We start from the raw sequence: 16,999 nt of genomic DNA on the forward strand, positions 1-16,999 counted from the left end.
TAAGAAAAAACTACATCCAAAATTCTGACTAAGTACTTGGAATACAGGGAAAAACTTGTTCCCTCAGAGGTCAATAGCAGGACTCCCTAGTATAGTTAAATTCACTCTATGGTAGGTAGGGTTATGATGTACGCTTAAGATACCGATACTGGACTGTGTAGATGGAAAAGTCTAAATGTCAACTCAAACATCTAATTGTAAATGAAAACTCATTCCCTGAAGGCATAATTGTTCACTTCCACACACCAACACAAAGATCACAGGCAATGAAAAAATAAACCAGAAGGCCACGCAGTTTGAAGAACAAATATTTCTTTACTTCAAAAATATATCTTTATATTCAAATTCCAAGTTGCTGCACTGTAGTAGGAATATGCAATCACAAATTTAATTTATCTTGATCATTTGCATTCCATGGCAAACTGAGCTCAGGAAAAACATCTGGTTTTCAGTGAAGACCTCTGTTACCTTGTCTTCTGTCTGGGTTCATTATACTGTAAAACAGTGGAGAAATAAGCCTCAGGGTCACGTAATCCATTCGCCATTAAACTGTGAATTGCCTCACGATCGAACTTTATCCGATAATGAATGAATTTGTTCATCATCCATCACAAGAACTCTTCAGAGTATATCTGGAATTTTTTTATCTTCTTTTAAGAAGAATACAGAAAAGTAGAGCAGGTAAAGAACTGATTTTGCTTCTTAAAACCTTGCAGAACTTAAGGACAGTTTGAGAGCTAACCAGGTAAAAATCTGAACAAAAACTGAAGGAAATTAGAATATTGAAAATCCTGCTTAAACAATTCAATTCATGTCTTGGGATACCATTGTTATCCTTGCATGGAGAGGCTGTTTTTCATTCTTGACTTTAAAATAGGGCACACAGAAAAAACGTACTTCATCCCTTCTTGCTTGATGATGTTACAATTCAGCACTTAAATACTGTATCATCATTTGCATACTTGAATCCTTTTGGACATAGCCAAACAATGATGTTGAAAAACAGTAAATATCACAATCATAATTTAACCTCTGATAAATTATTTCCTAAAGAAGTTCTTAGAACTAACATATGGCCTCCATGTAATTAGGTAGCGGGACTCTTCTGCGCTGGCTGCATCAAAGATCACTTTTTTGCTCAACTTCAGTGGTAAATGCTTCAAGTAGGAGGGACTGGTAGTCTTCTTAATATTTCCATAGCTATCTTTAGATAGGCTTTAGCCTGCAAAAACAGAAACATACATTGAGCTTTCCATTTTCTACAGAAAGGAATATTTCCTAACTAATTAGGTATTTGTTCTTTTAACACACAAAGTGAAAATTAAAGATGTTTAAATAAATGGGTTAAATTTAGCCTGTGTTCAGTCAAAACCATGCACACAAAATAAGCATATGCATTATAAAAAAATACTGGTGGGGAATTTAAATTTAACTGAACAATTTGTCTTTAACAACAACCAAAGTCAATAGTCTTCTGGAAGAGAAGTGATGAGGAAGACACAGACTCTTTAGTCCCACATGTACTATTAATTATAAACTTCCCTCATCCTGACAGCCAGGATGCACAGGATAGAGAATCAGAGAAAACAACAGCATAAAAAAAAAATTTGAGACAATTAATTCATTACAGACTAGACTATCACCATGGAATTTCTGATTCAAATACCTAAAGTATTTTTAAAAAAGACACCATTCCAAAAGACTGAAGTAGGTATTGGAAAGAATTAATTCCACAACGCTAAAATCCGCACATTTAAAGCTCTCTTTTGCGCCAGCCTGTGACATCTGGTCAGACACCTTGAGCTGGAGGGCACAATAGCACAGAACTGAAGGACTATGGAGAGCAACCCAAGCAAGCATACTTATGTTAATATTTCTAAAAACCATGACACAGCTAGGACCATGATCAGTCCACCATCAATTATTAACAAATCTAATGTCAAGGGACTTCTATAAAAACACTGTATAAAGTTCAACACAGAACAAACCCTAAAACTAAACCAAATTATTCCTGTACCAAGCTCAACAACTTGTAGTTGAAAGAGAAGATCTTTTAAAAATCTCAAAGACTGATATGAGAATGTGTAATTAAAATAGTATTTTTGTGTATATGTATATACACGTTGCATATTGTTCTAGAGATTGATTACTTTAATTGTTAAAATGTACACCTTTTCTGTAATTTGAATTCATTATACTTCAGCTTCCAGCTGGTGCATCACATTCTGTGTCTGTTGAGTACACAGCAAAGTCCCCTAACTGAGCCTGCTCTTCTGCTCCTACTCTGTTCAATAGCGACCAACCTACTCCATCCTCTCCAGTAAGTCTGCATACAGAGACCACATTGACAACCTTTGCTGCTTTCCTCGAACTAATCTCCACAGTAATCCCTACCACACTGATATCTCCTGTCTCCTGCAGGATGGCTCTAATCATGAATTAGCCCTTGTATTCCTGACGAGCCTTTAAAGCAGCAAACAAACTGACACATGCCAGAGGCCAGAGCTTGGGGGGCAGGAAGAAAATGTCTGTCCATCACACCAGGGCCACCAGTACTCACTGTCACTGCCCTGAAAAAGGTGTTAGCCTTTTACAGGGCCATGCACTGCTCATATCTGTCTCCCCTTTTTTAGGGATTGCTCCTGGCATGTAGGGTTTCCTTTTCCAGCATTCTCACCCTCTACAGCTCATAGTCTCAGTGCTCACATCCCCTTAAAACTAAAGCCACAAAATCTTCTGAGTTTGTAAGGAATGCAGACAGCAAGACAGAATTGTTTTCTCTCATGTACATGACTTTGTGGCAAGAATGATAGAATTAATTTAGAACTTAATTTGCAATCAGGAATTTCAAACTTCTGTGGCTACAGTCACAGTGCAGCTGGGTAACAGTCTGTGTGCAACACTCACCTCGCTGAGCTATTAAAGCCCTGGGTGGTCCATCTACCCCCCAACTAACCACTCACCTAGACAAGACAACGGACTCACCTGAAGTAAGGTGACTGACTGAAGGCAAGCTGCCTTTCCAGTTAAGTACTTGACTAATTGGTGTAGGAGCACTCCAGGTAGGAATTTCGAACTACCTGGAACAGTCCCGCAGGCAGCTCCCACTTTGCACAGATCAATTAATGTATTTTAATGAGTCAATTAACAACATGTATACAATACCTGGCCCCTTCTAAAGACTGCCCAAGCTGTTTGCCTGCTCCAGAGTTGACCAACTTGTACAGAACTATAAATTCTATAACCATATTCTAGAACTATATTCTAAAACTATGAGTAAGCCGACTCAACTGCTTGTATAAATGTTACCTTATGTCAAGAGCCCAATACATTTTAGATACTTTTCCCACAAAATGCTGTTAATAAGTGTCTGAGCAACATTTCCCCAATGTACACTGATCTTCATTTGCCAAGCAGCTGATCACCACTTTGCAACAGGAGGTTCCTGGTGCAGCTCTTTGTAGTCAGCATTCCAGCGTTACCTAGACAGTGTTCTCATCAACACGTCTTGCCTGCTGACCTTTGGGTTTTTTGTTTTCCTGAACCACTACTCCGTCTGTTGAACAGACCAGTATCTCATACATGTCCTACAGAACTCCACCACTCATCTGGCTTTGGCAAAAATCCACCGTCTTGAGCCTTGGTTTCCTGTCTTTGAACAAATCATTTAACCATGAGTGAGGACCTGTCTATCAATCAATATGCCTGAAAGATCTAAGCAGAATATTGGTGACTGTGAATATGCACTACCTAAAAACAACCCCATGTATATTGAATAGTTTTTCCTACTCGTGATCTTTTCAGTGTGGCATCCGTAGACAAGAGAGCACAGCTCAGTTCAGCTGTTTAATCCACCATTACTAAGTGAAAGAAGCTGGGTTGCAAATGAAAACAGACAGGGTTTACTATTTCCTTTCCAGGTGGAAAACCAACAGAGAAAGAATAAAGGATGAGAAAGAATAAAGGATGAGTTCTTATTCATCACCCACAACTTTTTTATTTTAATAGGATAAAAGCAAACTTCTCAAGTCAGTTATTCCCTTAATGTTTGAAAGCTCTACATGAATGGTTTATAGAGTTTCTGAAAACCATTTTTTTTGCTAACAGACAACTTTATATTTAACAACAACATATCAGTTACCATTCCTCCCACTTCATGAGGATGAAGAAGCACACAGAATGCCCTAAATCCAGACCAGATATGTTTATTATGAACACTGCCTAGACGGGGTCTGAGAGCAGCACTAGGACATCCAGAGGTAGAGGTGGAAGGCAATGTTCACACAGTCAAAAAAAAAGAAAAGCTGAAAAACAGCCACGTTACAGACTGCTCACCTTTCAAACAGTGGTACAGTGCCAGAAGGGCACAGTTCTTAAGACCTCAAGGGCACAGCTGATAATGAAGTGACTGATGGCAGCATAGATGGTGGAGTAGGAAACAGAGAACCCATACAGAAATTCACCAGGAAATGGAGTGAAAAGTCCTACTTAGCATAAATAATCAGAACATCCTGATCCATCACCCTGTAACAGATCTCTAGTATCATGGCCTAACAGATTTTGAGTATATTTAAACCAGAAGACTTCTTACTGGCTCATCTAATTAAGCCCTACAATAATTCTAGGGAAATATGAGCCTTTCAGTTATGACATTTCATTCTCCCCAAAAATCTTACCCGTGAGGGAAGTATGCATCATTGCTAAGATTATTGCAGACTGTACAGGTCATGGCTGACTCTGCCCTGTTGTCATGGATTGGACTGGTGTGGCCTGACCTGCTGGTTTGCTTTCCACTGGAGTGCAGAACTTAGCCTGCTAACAGCTCACTACAGTGCCTGCCAGTATCTGGTGCAACTGCTACATAAACAGAAAACCCAACTTATAATCAATAAAGTAAAAGCAGGTAGGAGCTGATATCACATTTTCCTTCACCCAAATCACTGCATACAAACAACTTCAGACCAGAAACTCAGAAACACACACTGATCCCATCATTTGGTTATAGGCCACATACACCATAGGATACAAATCCCAGTACTGACATGGTTTGTAATGTCTATTTCTGATTACAAGACTCCAAGACTATTAAGCTGCTTCATCCATCCCAGCAATCCAAAGGAAAATCTGTGCAAGTCCTGACTCTCTGGAATATCAAATGCTGTGGATGCTAGTATAGCTGTAGAGAAGGAAAAGGAATTTAAATCTGCTCAACTGACCTGTTAGGGTTTACAGTCTACTAACTGCTGAAGGAAACTAGCCACCATGAGCAACTAATCAAACAGTGACTTATCATAAGGACAAATACTAGTCCTAACTACCATCTACATGAAAATAAGCACAGCCAGCCAGTCATTGATAACTTTGGTTCTTAGCACTCTCTGCACAATCATGTTCTATTTGCCAGTTCAATCAGATTTTTAAACAGCTTTAATTTCAATGGAAATTGCTTGTTACTTTATCACAACTCCAGCCTTCAGTGCATGACTGGAGCTGCCTTCAAATGTCTGTATTTTACTGTGGTCAACTCAGAAGGCACTAAAAACATGATGACAAGCACAGCTTTAAATGAGTCTACTTCAGATATAAGCTTCATGCCACCCAGACAAATTCTTGGTAGCTACAAGAGGTCCAGAGACTATCCCACTCTGTTCCTCCTCTGGTCAGCTCCACCATAAGATTCTTCTTTGCATGTACTGGCAACTCTTGCCAAATTACAATGAAGTCTCATGTCAGAAAGGCAAACTTACTGAGACAGCAAAAGTCAATCCACACACTGTAACATGAAATAGAGGAGACAGGTAAGTAAGCTGGATTTACAAAACTAAAATCTCAAAAAAAAATCTTTAGTGCTCATGGGAGACTTCCTATTAATCCTATATATCAGCAGCTGTAACAGCCAAACCATTCTTGGGGACAGCCCCAGCTGGGTAACACTGCTAACCCAAGGTGCCCTTGCAGACATCTAAAAACACATCCTGCCCAAAAAACACGGGTAAGTACAACAGTGCAAATCAAATGCAGCATAGTAACATCCTTCAAACAGACTATCCTACACATGTCATTTTCTTCAGCAGACAGAACCATAAATGAGGGTCTGATGATGCATTGTACTGTCTACACCCTGAATGAAGGATCTGAACCTACATGCACCAAATGCTACTGTGATGATTCAAAGGAAGCCTTGATGATGAAGGCATATTATAAATCATACCATGCAGCCTTCTTTAGGGTTTGCTTTTCTTTTAAAAATTTCACTCCCTGGATTGACCACTCATTAAATGGAATTATTGATGACAACTAAACCACAAAAAAGGATTCTATGACTATTTGCTACCAGTACTTAAATTTTTCTCCAGCTACTTCTCACAATCTTTAAAAGGCTGTATGTTTTTACCCCACTTATGCATCACCCTGTCATAAGCATTCTACAGAAGAAATGTTTCTGAATACAAATTTGAGTTGTCTGGATGACACCACAGCAAGGTTTGTAATGTTCTGATTTAATTGAAAAGGGATTATTAACTAGACTTATTTTGCTCTGTTCCATCAGACTGTTGATGCATTGTGCCCCTGCTTTCCCCCTGACTGGGCTTTTTCTCTTCCCTTATAAATCAGTGTGCAATTTATGGGACTCAAAATTCATCACCTGTATATAGAGGATGTGAATGGTCATACTGGTACACCAAATGGTTTGAGGTGGGAGGTGACAGGTGGGAGTTTGGTGCTCAACAATCACAGATGGCCTGTCTGTTCTGCTAAGGTACTGATAAATCCACTGTGCCATCCAGGCTGTGATATACCCAAAGTTTCTAGCAAGAATTCCTCACAAGATAACCACCAACTGCTCCGTAAGTCTCAGGGCTTTATACTCACAGAAGGAAGAGCTACCAGGAACTTCCATTTATCTTTCTCCCAGTGTGATGGAGAGTCCACTGGGCATTTAAGCAGCTCCTCTGATGGAAGAATAACTCCACTGCAATTAATCATGTTTTATATCTCTTGCTGTGCCTCTAATCTTCTTACCGGCAAGCTTCAGAAGCCCCTTCCAAACACCTGTTTTGCTGCTGGCTCCTTTCCCATGGTCCATAGGAAGATCCAGTACATCTGAGTATGGTCGATTTCACCTAGTTTCAGTGATTCCTCATTAGTTTTCCCTATTCTACCTTTTCCCCTGCCTTTTATTCCCCAATTCTACCATTTTAGCAGCATTCCTGATTTTCATTTACCAGCTTTTGCGTCCAGTGACTCTTGCATCGGTTTGAGTGAGCAAAAAAATGGAGCCTTGGCCAGCTAATCCACCTCCACAGTGTGATGGAGGAGAAAAATGCTCAATTAATCTCCAGAAGGGTCTCACTTCAGAAGGTAAGCCCTCACTGTTGATTAAAGCAAGCTTCTTGTAGAGGATCTTGGGTCACTCCCAGCTGCTGCATGAGCCTGATCATGTAAGTACAGCAATATTCCATTTCTACATCACCAAGGTTTATCAAAGAAGAATATTAAGAAAAAGCCACAATTTAAACAACTAAACTAACAGAAACACTAACACAGACAATGCTATACCAAGAGCAAAACCATTTTAGAAGCACCATTACTTCTCCCAGGGCACTGCCTCAAGCTTCACCAAAAGAGAACTCCAGTCATCAAGCCTTCCTATCCTTTAGCTATATTGTCAATACTTTCCATAAGCAGATTAGTCTTGTGTATTCTGTGCCTTCCCTAAGGAAGAATTTTCTAAGTTCACACGTGTACCATTCTACAAGTAATTTCCTTTTTTAGTTCTTAGTAATTTCCTTGTCATTTGTGAAAAGGAAACCCCTTTTCCACCTACTACATCTAGGCTTTAAAATAATGAATTTAGACAAGTTTGCTTAGACATTTTGAAACTCTAGTGTAAAGTCAGAGATATACTTTTATGTATCTGTAAGGCAAGAAGAACCCCATGGCAGATGTGTATGCAAAAATGTATTAAGTGACATGTTTTAGAAACCATTTTATTCTAGGCTTGAAAGAGCTCAAAAAGTGTGACAACATGCTGGGTTTCTAAGAAGTCAATCACCATCCCTGTTCCCTACTGTTTGACTCTGCTAGGTATTATTTCAGGTCTATGATTCTGTATTTGATTTGTAAGTGTGTTCTAACAAAATCAGCATAGAATTTTGTATGAAAATCCCCTGCACATTTAAGCAACGAGAGCAGAGAATTTCAGCAGACATTGTTCTCTAGCTGAAAAGTTGTTAATGCATGAATAGCCACAATTTCAGTTTATTTGAGAAACATGGTGATGACTGCCATGTATTAAAGATTAGAATCTGACCTTACGAGACCTTTGCCACAGTCAGTTATGTGCTAAGAATTTAATTTTTCTTTGAAAATAAGAGAATTGTATTTTTTGTATCTTTAAAATGAGAAGAAAACCAGGGATGAAGGAAAATTCTTTTTCATTCTATAGAGATTAGTGACATTTAAAAAAAACACATTCTCTGAGGAGAATTATTATCTCACAGACACAAAGGCAAAGAAGGATATTAAGAGTTTTCCCCAGAGTCACACATATTTGTCAATCTTTATTCCTCTGCATATTTAACTTAATTGCCACAAATGGTGATTATAACCCACCCTTTTGTTATCAAGAACATAGTTCAAGGAGGAACAGATGGCAACACAACAGACTTTCTTGCCTTTTTATTTTCAGAATGCTATCCCAAACATGTCTGAGTTCTTCACTCAATAGTCCAGCAGGCTACAGACTCTTGGTTATTACAGATTTCAGACACTGTGAGCCTTCCATCTCAATTTCCCAGCAGTTTTATTTCAGCTTTGACCAAAGCCATACATCCATTCAAACCTTCACATTGCTGATCAAACTTCCCAGAGAGAAACTACGATATGGATTATAGGGATTCCATTTCAGATAGACCTGGACTCAGGATCACCACATTATTCCATACCACGGGCCTTGCCCAAACCTAGCAAAAACACAGCATTCAATTAGAAGTCAACACACCATAGTGCTGCCTCTTCTCTTTCAAAACAAAATTACAATTTTAAGACTGTCACTGTTCTTGCAGAATCCTGTTCAGTATGTTAATAACACTGGATTAACAATGTTAATGCTCTCCTCCTCCCTTTTTTTTTTTCCTTCTAAAATACTGGGAAGGAAAAAACACACTGCGGCATGTGCCTAGCAATCATGAAAAAGCTACTAATATTCAAATGTTCTATAATATTCAAAGGTTTCATAGTCTACCTTATTGTGAATTGATTCTACCATCTGTAATCAGCATTAATAATTTTTTTCATTATATATCTTTACATCTAAGCAGCAGTCAAGAGTATGGCTGCATTATGCCATATACTGTGTACAGCACCCTGTCCTACAGAGCCTGGCAGACAAACTCTAGCAGAGAAAGAAAACAGCAGATAGGAAAATGTTACTCTATCAGCATTAATGAAATTCCATATGTGCAACTACTTTTCTTTACAGATTTGTATATTTGACTCCCACCACCTCACCAACTTGTATTTTCCACTAACAATAGAAGGTTATGGTAAATACACTGAAAAAAATCCATTACCTCTTGTGTGCAAATTGCTCCACTTCCTGCTGAAAACAACCCAGGTACTGACAATATGAAGTTTTGTTCCAAACATCTCTGGATAAGACCCTTTAACACTTTCCAGGCTCAGCTGCCAAAGGCTTAACTGACAGTTTTAGAGGACCTGCATTAGCTGCAAGGTCTCATGAGGCTTGACACTGACCTTCCTCCTCTTAGCGTGCCAGGACCTGGATCAAATCTTCTCTATTCTGAATGATTCAGCCTAATTAAACAAAACAAAACCCACAGAAGCAGAACAGATGACCAGATTCCAAAATCAAGGGCCTGAGTTACATACTGGTACTACCTTTACTTTATTTCCTTACTTCATTCAAAAACCCATTTCTTTCCAAACAGCAATAAGAAGCAGCACTGTCCATTCACTTTCAGAGGAGAGCTTTCTGTTTTAAGTGCAGTGCACCAAACTTACAGCATCACTTTGAGGCTGAGAGATCACAACAGGCTGTCCTGAATCACACGTCTCCCGTATATTCATGTGCAGTGGAACGTCTCCTGCATCAAAAATACCAAGACACACATATATGAACACCCAGTATTTCTTAAATGTTTCCTTAAAATAACCCTAAAGCAACTTGAAATCCAATTCCCATTCAGTATACTCTTTGAATTGCTTTATTTCCAAAAATTAGCATTTAAAATGAAAATTGGCTGCAATATAGTTTCCTTACATCCATAATGAATAATGCCAAACATATTTTTGATTTTTCATTCTCTGAATATAAAGGACCATGTTTTAGTCATTTATTAGAGAAGGAAGGGCTTTTTGCCTCAAACACAGAAAAATACAGGCTGAGATACGAATTATTTTGTTTATGTGAAATAAATTGACTGAGTGTTAGGCAACTGTTCATCATGCAACTTACTGTTCAGCCTATCTCCTCATTGTAAGTTCTTTTCAGTGCTGTTTTAAGATTTTAATCACTGTTCAAAGACCTCTTTGAATACTTAATTTCCAAATAATAGCATTTGTTATTGTCTTTATTAGGCCTTGGATCCAATTCAAAGGTGGACAACTATTCAGTTCATTCTTCTTTCCAACAGAAATCTTCTTTATAGTCTGCTTTTATAATGAGCAGGGAACTGCCAGAGAGGAAAGGAACGCTCTAAAGGAGAATCAATTAGCAGCCCTATTCCATTGTGAGACATACTTTGTTGAAACACAGATTTCACCACTACAAAAAACTTGGAGATTCCTATGTTTACTGCTATATAAATAATTTTGAAGTGAACTGAAGACCAACTTTCTTTTACTGGGAGACATAGCTACATTTTACATTATGGATAGATGAAGACAGAACAGCCTACCTTAGTTCAATCCTGACACATCGGAAATCATGTAAGTTTAATTCGCCATTTTAGCAACCTGATTTAACTCAAATCAAGGCCAGTGTAAATTACTGAGATTCAATGTATTCAGAAAAAGAAACCGTTAAAAAACTGTATGAAAATTGACAAATTTTAAGAAATAAAAAAACCCAAACTCAAAGCAAATAGGAATACAAACAAAAACAAATAGTAAACACAAAAGCTGTGGCTCCATGATTAGTGTGCTGAATCTTTGAAGAAACAACCTATTATTATTATTTAGGATAATTACAGTACATTTCCTTCAATTTTTTCTTATTTATTTCAGTAATGAATAAATTCAGGTATAATAGTCTGTTCATATATTAATTTTTTAAAAATTCAGGGAGTCCTCTTAAAGTTTTCTAACCATAATCGTTCTTAATTGAGTAACAGTAATTTGTAAATCTCCCTGATACTCACTTCCTACTCTTATTTTACGTAGAGACTAATCTTCTCTTTTTTCCTAAGGATGTTTTGGTAATGAAAAAATACTTCCTCAATATCAGCTTAATAACAATCTCCAGTAATTACAAAATAGCAGCCTATCTCCTTTCCTCCGCAGACTTACAAACATGTGATGGTACTACAGGAGCATACAGGACTTGTAAGAACAGAAGTGCAGTCAGAAGATAAAGAAAAATGCATTTTAATTTTTAAAAATTGAAAATTTATAATTTAAGCAGAAAACATCAAAACCATCTGCATAGCTGTTTGGGTGGTAAGAGTTTGAGGAAGATAAAACTTTTGCATTGTTCTTCACTACCCAATGTCATGGGAACTCGACATCGGAAGTTTTTCTGATATTAACAACTACTGCTGACTGCAAAGAAAGAATAATTTAAATTTACTGTAGGAAGAAAAAAATCAAAGAATTTTAAAAATCTGGCAGTCATTGCTGATGGTCAGGAACCAGATAGTGCTCGACATCGGAAGTTTTTCTGATATTAACAACTACTGCTGACTGCAAAGAAAGAATAATTTAAATTTACTGTAGGAAGAAAAAAATCAAAGAATTTTAAAAATCTGGCAGTCATTGCTGATGGTCAGGAACCAGATAGTGCTAACCAGATAGTGCAATTCCTGCTAAATCAGGAATTGCAAAGGTCAAGATGGAACACACAGAAATTATTATCGCAGTATCATGTATACCAATAGCATAGCTTTCTGGTCACGGTTACAGCCCTCAAACTTCAGGAAAAAAATTTCAGACACAGGGAGAGGAAAAATCAGCAGCAAGAAGTCTCTCACAAACCTTGCCACATATTCTTTTAGAGAACAGTAAAAATACAAGACAACCAGAAGTATATGAAATAACGGACTTCACTTGAAAGTCTCCTGGCAACTGCTAATTGTCTTCTGTCAAAAACAAAAATTCAGTAATACTAATGACAGCCAACTCTGAGCAAGTGGAAGCTACACTGTTAGCTTGCAGAATTTGTCAGATGTTGGGTCACAAACATCTTGTTGGGTTTCCAAGAAGGACTAGGTGCTTATCTAAACAAACAGAACAGTCATAGGGGTCAGAAAATATTGGCAAAATAAATTCAGAATCACTAATTTTAAACATATGCACTTTATAGATATATAAGTAAAAATATATTCTCAAGGTTTTTGGGCACGATTCAAGTAATACTGAGATAAAACTTCAATTTGGGATGGATTAACGTAAAATCCGTAAGCAGTAATTCTTACAATACCATATGGTATTATTATGTAATGGTCATCCCTGGAAGGAGGAGCATACTAATCAGATCGAGTACTGTAATTCAAAATTTAGCCCTTGGGGCATTATTCTTAATCTTAGTCTGGCTTTGCATTAACAGTTTGAAGTTAAGCTTCACTCTGCTTTATTTTGTACATCTCATCTATCCCCTGCTCAATCTGTACATCTCTCACATCGCTCCTAATTAGATCCAATCACAATCAGTTCTGCACTCTTAGGAAATAACAAAAACCACCTAAGGGACCAATGCCATGGTACATCATTTGTGCCTGCGTATCTAAATGCATGTTTGATTCAACTGCTTGCAGAGCATTTGCATCCATCCACATAACCCAGGGCTGTAGAAGTCCCCTTGGGCTCTGATCACAACTCATTACATATTCAGAAAACTAAAAGATAGCCCAAAAGCATGTCTTTAATTATGCGTTGCCTTGCTATCTTAAGTTCATGTCAGACCTTGATGTTTTTGTGTTGATCTTTCTAAGTGAGCTTCCTGGTTCTTTTTAATGAATTAGCTATGGAAAATCATTGAGATAATTAGAGTAATACATGGAAACACATCATTAGCACATGCAATTACCCCATTTACCAACTTAATTACGCTGTGTTATATTCTTTACTTACAGCGCAGGTTGAACCATGCCTTTTTAAATCACTAATGTATACTTTAAAGATCCATGTATATTTTAGCCTACAGGCCTGACAGATAGCTTAATCATAGTTAATCATAGAATGGTTTAATTTGGAAGGGACCATAAAAATCATTTAGTTCCAAGCCCCCTTCCATGGACAGGGATGCCTTCAAGTAGAGCAGCTGGCTCAGGGCCCCATCCAACCTGCCCTTGAACATTTTCAGGAATGGAGCACCCATAACTCTGGACAACCTGTGCCAGTCCCTCACAGTAAAGAATAAGAATTTCTTCCTAATATCTAATCTAAATCTACCCTACTTCAGTTTAAAGTAATTCTCCATTGCCCTATCATTGCCTACCTTTGTAAAAAGCATCCAGCTTTCTTCTAAGACCCATTTACATACCAGAAAGCTGCTATAAGGCCTCAACTGAGTTAATATGTAACAACTCATTTCATTTAAATGAAATAAATGAGAAAACATTTATTGATATTACTAGACAGAGTTTAGGTCTGTGTAAGACTAAAGAGAATTCTTGGTTATTTGTAAAAATTGCTGTATAGTCAAGCACATAATGAATTTCAGATAATATAGCACATTGATATCAAAACAATTCATGTCCTGGATTATTTGTAAATACAAAGATTTCAGATGCAATTCAAGAATTTTCATATGCAGTCAACATCACCATTACAAAACTGACAAGGAATAGAGCATGCTACTTGTTAGTTCCATTATATCTGAAAACAGTCTGAATCCAAAGTAATCTAGGATTATGCAGTTTCATCAGTTAATGCCTCATGCACACCATTAAATTTTTCTTCAAAAATAAAACCATTTCCATATTCTCACCCAAAATATCCAATCCAAGGGTTTTTGCCAGATCTCTTACGCCATCAGTTCCAAAAATATGTGTCTCATGCTTACATTTGGGACATTGGAAAACACTCATATTTTGAACCAGTCCTAAAACCTGTCAAAGGAAAGGAAAGGATGTTCAAACCAAGCACTGGTATTTCCATCATTCATCTTTGATAATACAGATTATCTACTAGGAACCAATACAGAGTGGTTATTTAAAACAGGAATCAGACTCATTAATATCATTATCAGCTCTTATTAGTCATCTCAGTGGCACCATCACCTGTGCATTATTTTAATTTCTTCACATTTATACCTCTTGAAGACTAACAGCCACTTTTCTAACAAAAAGTACTTGCACAAACCTAACTTGCCAAAAACTCTCCCTGCCAGTATTTCATTTTCAAACTCTGAATACTGAAAGAATTTTCATGCTGTGTTTTACAGCTTTGTACTTCACATTTTTCAGGAAAGACAAAATAAAAACATACCATTATAAGAAATTACAAATCAGACATGCTTTTAAGGTATTTTTATAAGTTATCCTGTAGGGAAATGTTTTCAAAAAGAACCAGATTTGTTATTCTTCTGAAGAGCAGTAACACATTTAAAGACCAAACAATAGAAATAATCATCTGAAACTAAGTGGCAAAACCCATTGAATAAAACTCTAATACCCACATTCTGGGTACCTTTCCACTGATGCCAGGTTTTCAACATCATCCTTATAAAATAAGTCAAACAAAAATTTACCAAGCCATTCACACAAAAAATCTTCTTTCACAGTGTGAAATAATGCTAATAATCTCCTTTTATTCACATAGTAAACAAAACTCTTCATTGAGGCAGAGCAAAACTTCCAGAAGTGATGAAAACAGTGTTCAAATGCTACAGGGTGGAAATTTCTATCCACCTGCTAAGGAACAGAATGTCTGCTTTAAGAGATGCAATGTTACAACATTTCGCTTTCAGATTTATATATTACCTAGATATGTCACATACACTATAGCTGAATGTTATAATACACCATTTTTATTGCTATTTACTTTGTAGCATTTTGTACTTCTACATTTTCCTGAACCTTCGAGTTTTGTGCTTGAACAAGGTGGTCTCCAGTTATTAGAGAAGAAACATATCCACTATGCTAATGAAGCATACCTAAGAGGAAACAGCAGTGTTCAGTGCAGCTAACAAATATATTTAATTAAAAGTGAACATACAACTTCTTGCACTGAACTTAAAATAAAAAAGTATGTTATTTACAGTATCATAATGAAAGTTTCCTTAGCAATAAGCTGAAATGTATCGAGATGGTCACCTGCTTTTTCTATACCACCAAAAAGTACATTTGCTATATCTACCTTTACTTATGTAAAGCTCTTAGATGGTTTAAAGCAAGGAACATTTTAAGAAATAATATGTTTTTAAAAAATTTTACCTACTTCCACCTCAAACCTTTACCTACCTACACCTCAAACTGACTTTTCCCCCTTTTCTACTCTCTCCTAGGGATGCCAGAGAAGCAAGAGGAACAAGATTCTATTTACTGGCACATTATTGCAGGTAAATTTATCATCCAGTTCTAAAATTAGTAGAGACATGCAATAATACATGTCCAAGGGTAGAAGGTGCAGGGACAGTAAAAAGGGACCTGCACAGCCACAGCCTTCTACAGATGACCTCTAAGCAGGCATTCATCCCACTCTCCCCTAAAGTCAAGTCATGGAGTTTTTACTCTGTTGGTAAACTGAAGAACACCGAAAGGTGTATTTTTGACAAAAGAAAAATATTATTTTCACCAGGATATATGGAGGCCATTTTTGAGAGTACATGGGGGAAAAAATTAATTTGAAATTTACACTTTAATTCATTTTCAGATATCATGGGGTTTGAACTTTCTGTTCTCTTCAAAGCACTCATACAACATTTACTATTCAGCAAATTTATCAAAGAAAAATTTATATAGTCTACTACTGTTTTGTGAATAGTTAAGAATTATTACAGCTGTTCTGTTCAAAGTTTAATAATCTAGTAACTAAGAAGTCCTTCAACCAATAAAAAAGCAAATGCTGAGACACAGCTGTATCTCCAATACTAGACCAGTTTTAAAGGCCTTATACACTGTCCTTTTTTGTTTCCATTTAAATAAACCTTACTAAAAGGAAATGACATTTCAGCATTACACAATAATTTTAATTTTTCCGTGTTAGTCCTGTTTGTCAGCCAATAAATAGTGCATATTTAATAATATATAATTATTCTTCTGGAATATGAAGATGCCACTTAAAAAAACTAAGTATAATATAGAATATTTCCAAATACACAATTTTACTGCTGAAGTGTATTTCTACCATGCATATTTCTGCACATATATTTACAGAAGGGAGCTCCTTATGACCTTCAGAGCTTTTAAATCTACAAAATAATAGGTCCTGCTAATGAAGTCAGTAATAACCCTCATTTTCCTGCTCAAATAATAGACTTGTAAAAGCTTCAAAGCAGCTGTTACTGTCTACATAAACTATTTTGCAAGTATGGGTGAATTCTATTCTAGTTCTTGTTGAGCTTGGCAAACTTGGCTCAGGAATGACATGAAAACTTCTCTGCACCACAATACAGGAGCTAACCTACGGCAGCAGCGTGGAGCTGCATTCCACTTAGTCTAATTGTTATTTTAAACGGCGAAGAGGCATCTGGCAAGAAATAACAGGAAATGAAGAACCCTTTCATTATGAGTTATCTGCACACAGTTTGTGAATGTTTACATACTTCTAGTGCTCAGCTAACCTTTTGGTTATACAATAAATCATGCTTAAATCC

At 36.9% G+C, this 16,999-nt stretch overlaps 1 protein-coding gene across 8 annotated transcripts in view; it reads right to left on the reverse strand.

Moving 5' to 3' along the window:
- Positions 1-295: 295 nt before the first annotated feature.
- The window catches only part of NUBPL (NUBP iron-sulfur cluster assembly factor, mitochondrial), an 81,401-nt gene continuing 64,697 nt past the window's right edge, over positions 296-16,999 (reverse strand). For 7 of the 8 annotated variants that reach the window (XM_068192963.1, XM_068192965.1, XM_068192967.1 and 4 more), the window contains 3 exons: positions 14,171-14,291; positions 10,027-10,109; positions 296-1,222 (listed from right to left, as the gene is read on the reverse strand). In XM_068192963.1, coding sequence (XP_068049064.1) covers positions 1,160-1,222; positions 10,027-10,109; positions 14,171-14,291 — 267 coding nt within the window. In that variant the 3' untranslated portion in view covers positions 296-1,159. The remainder of the gene's footprint in view (positions 1,223-10,026; positions 10,110-14,170; positions 14,292-16,999) is intronic. The other variant, XM_068192964.1, reaches the window with a different exon arrangement.

The sequence above is a fragment of the Anomalospiza imberbis genome, chromosome 6, assembly GCF_031753505.1.
Source record: "Anomalospiza imberbis isolate Cuckoo-Finch-1a 21T00152 chromosome 6, ASM3175350v1, whole genome shotgun sequence".
NCBI classification, from domain to species: Eukaryota; Metazoa; Chordata; class Aves; order Passeriformes; family Viduidae; genus Anomalospiza; species Anomalospiza imberbis.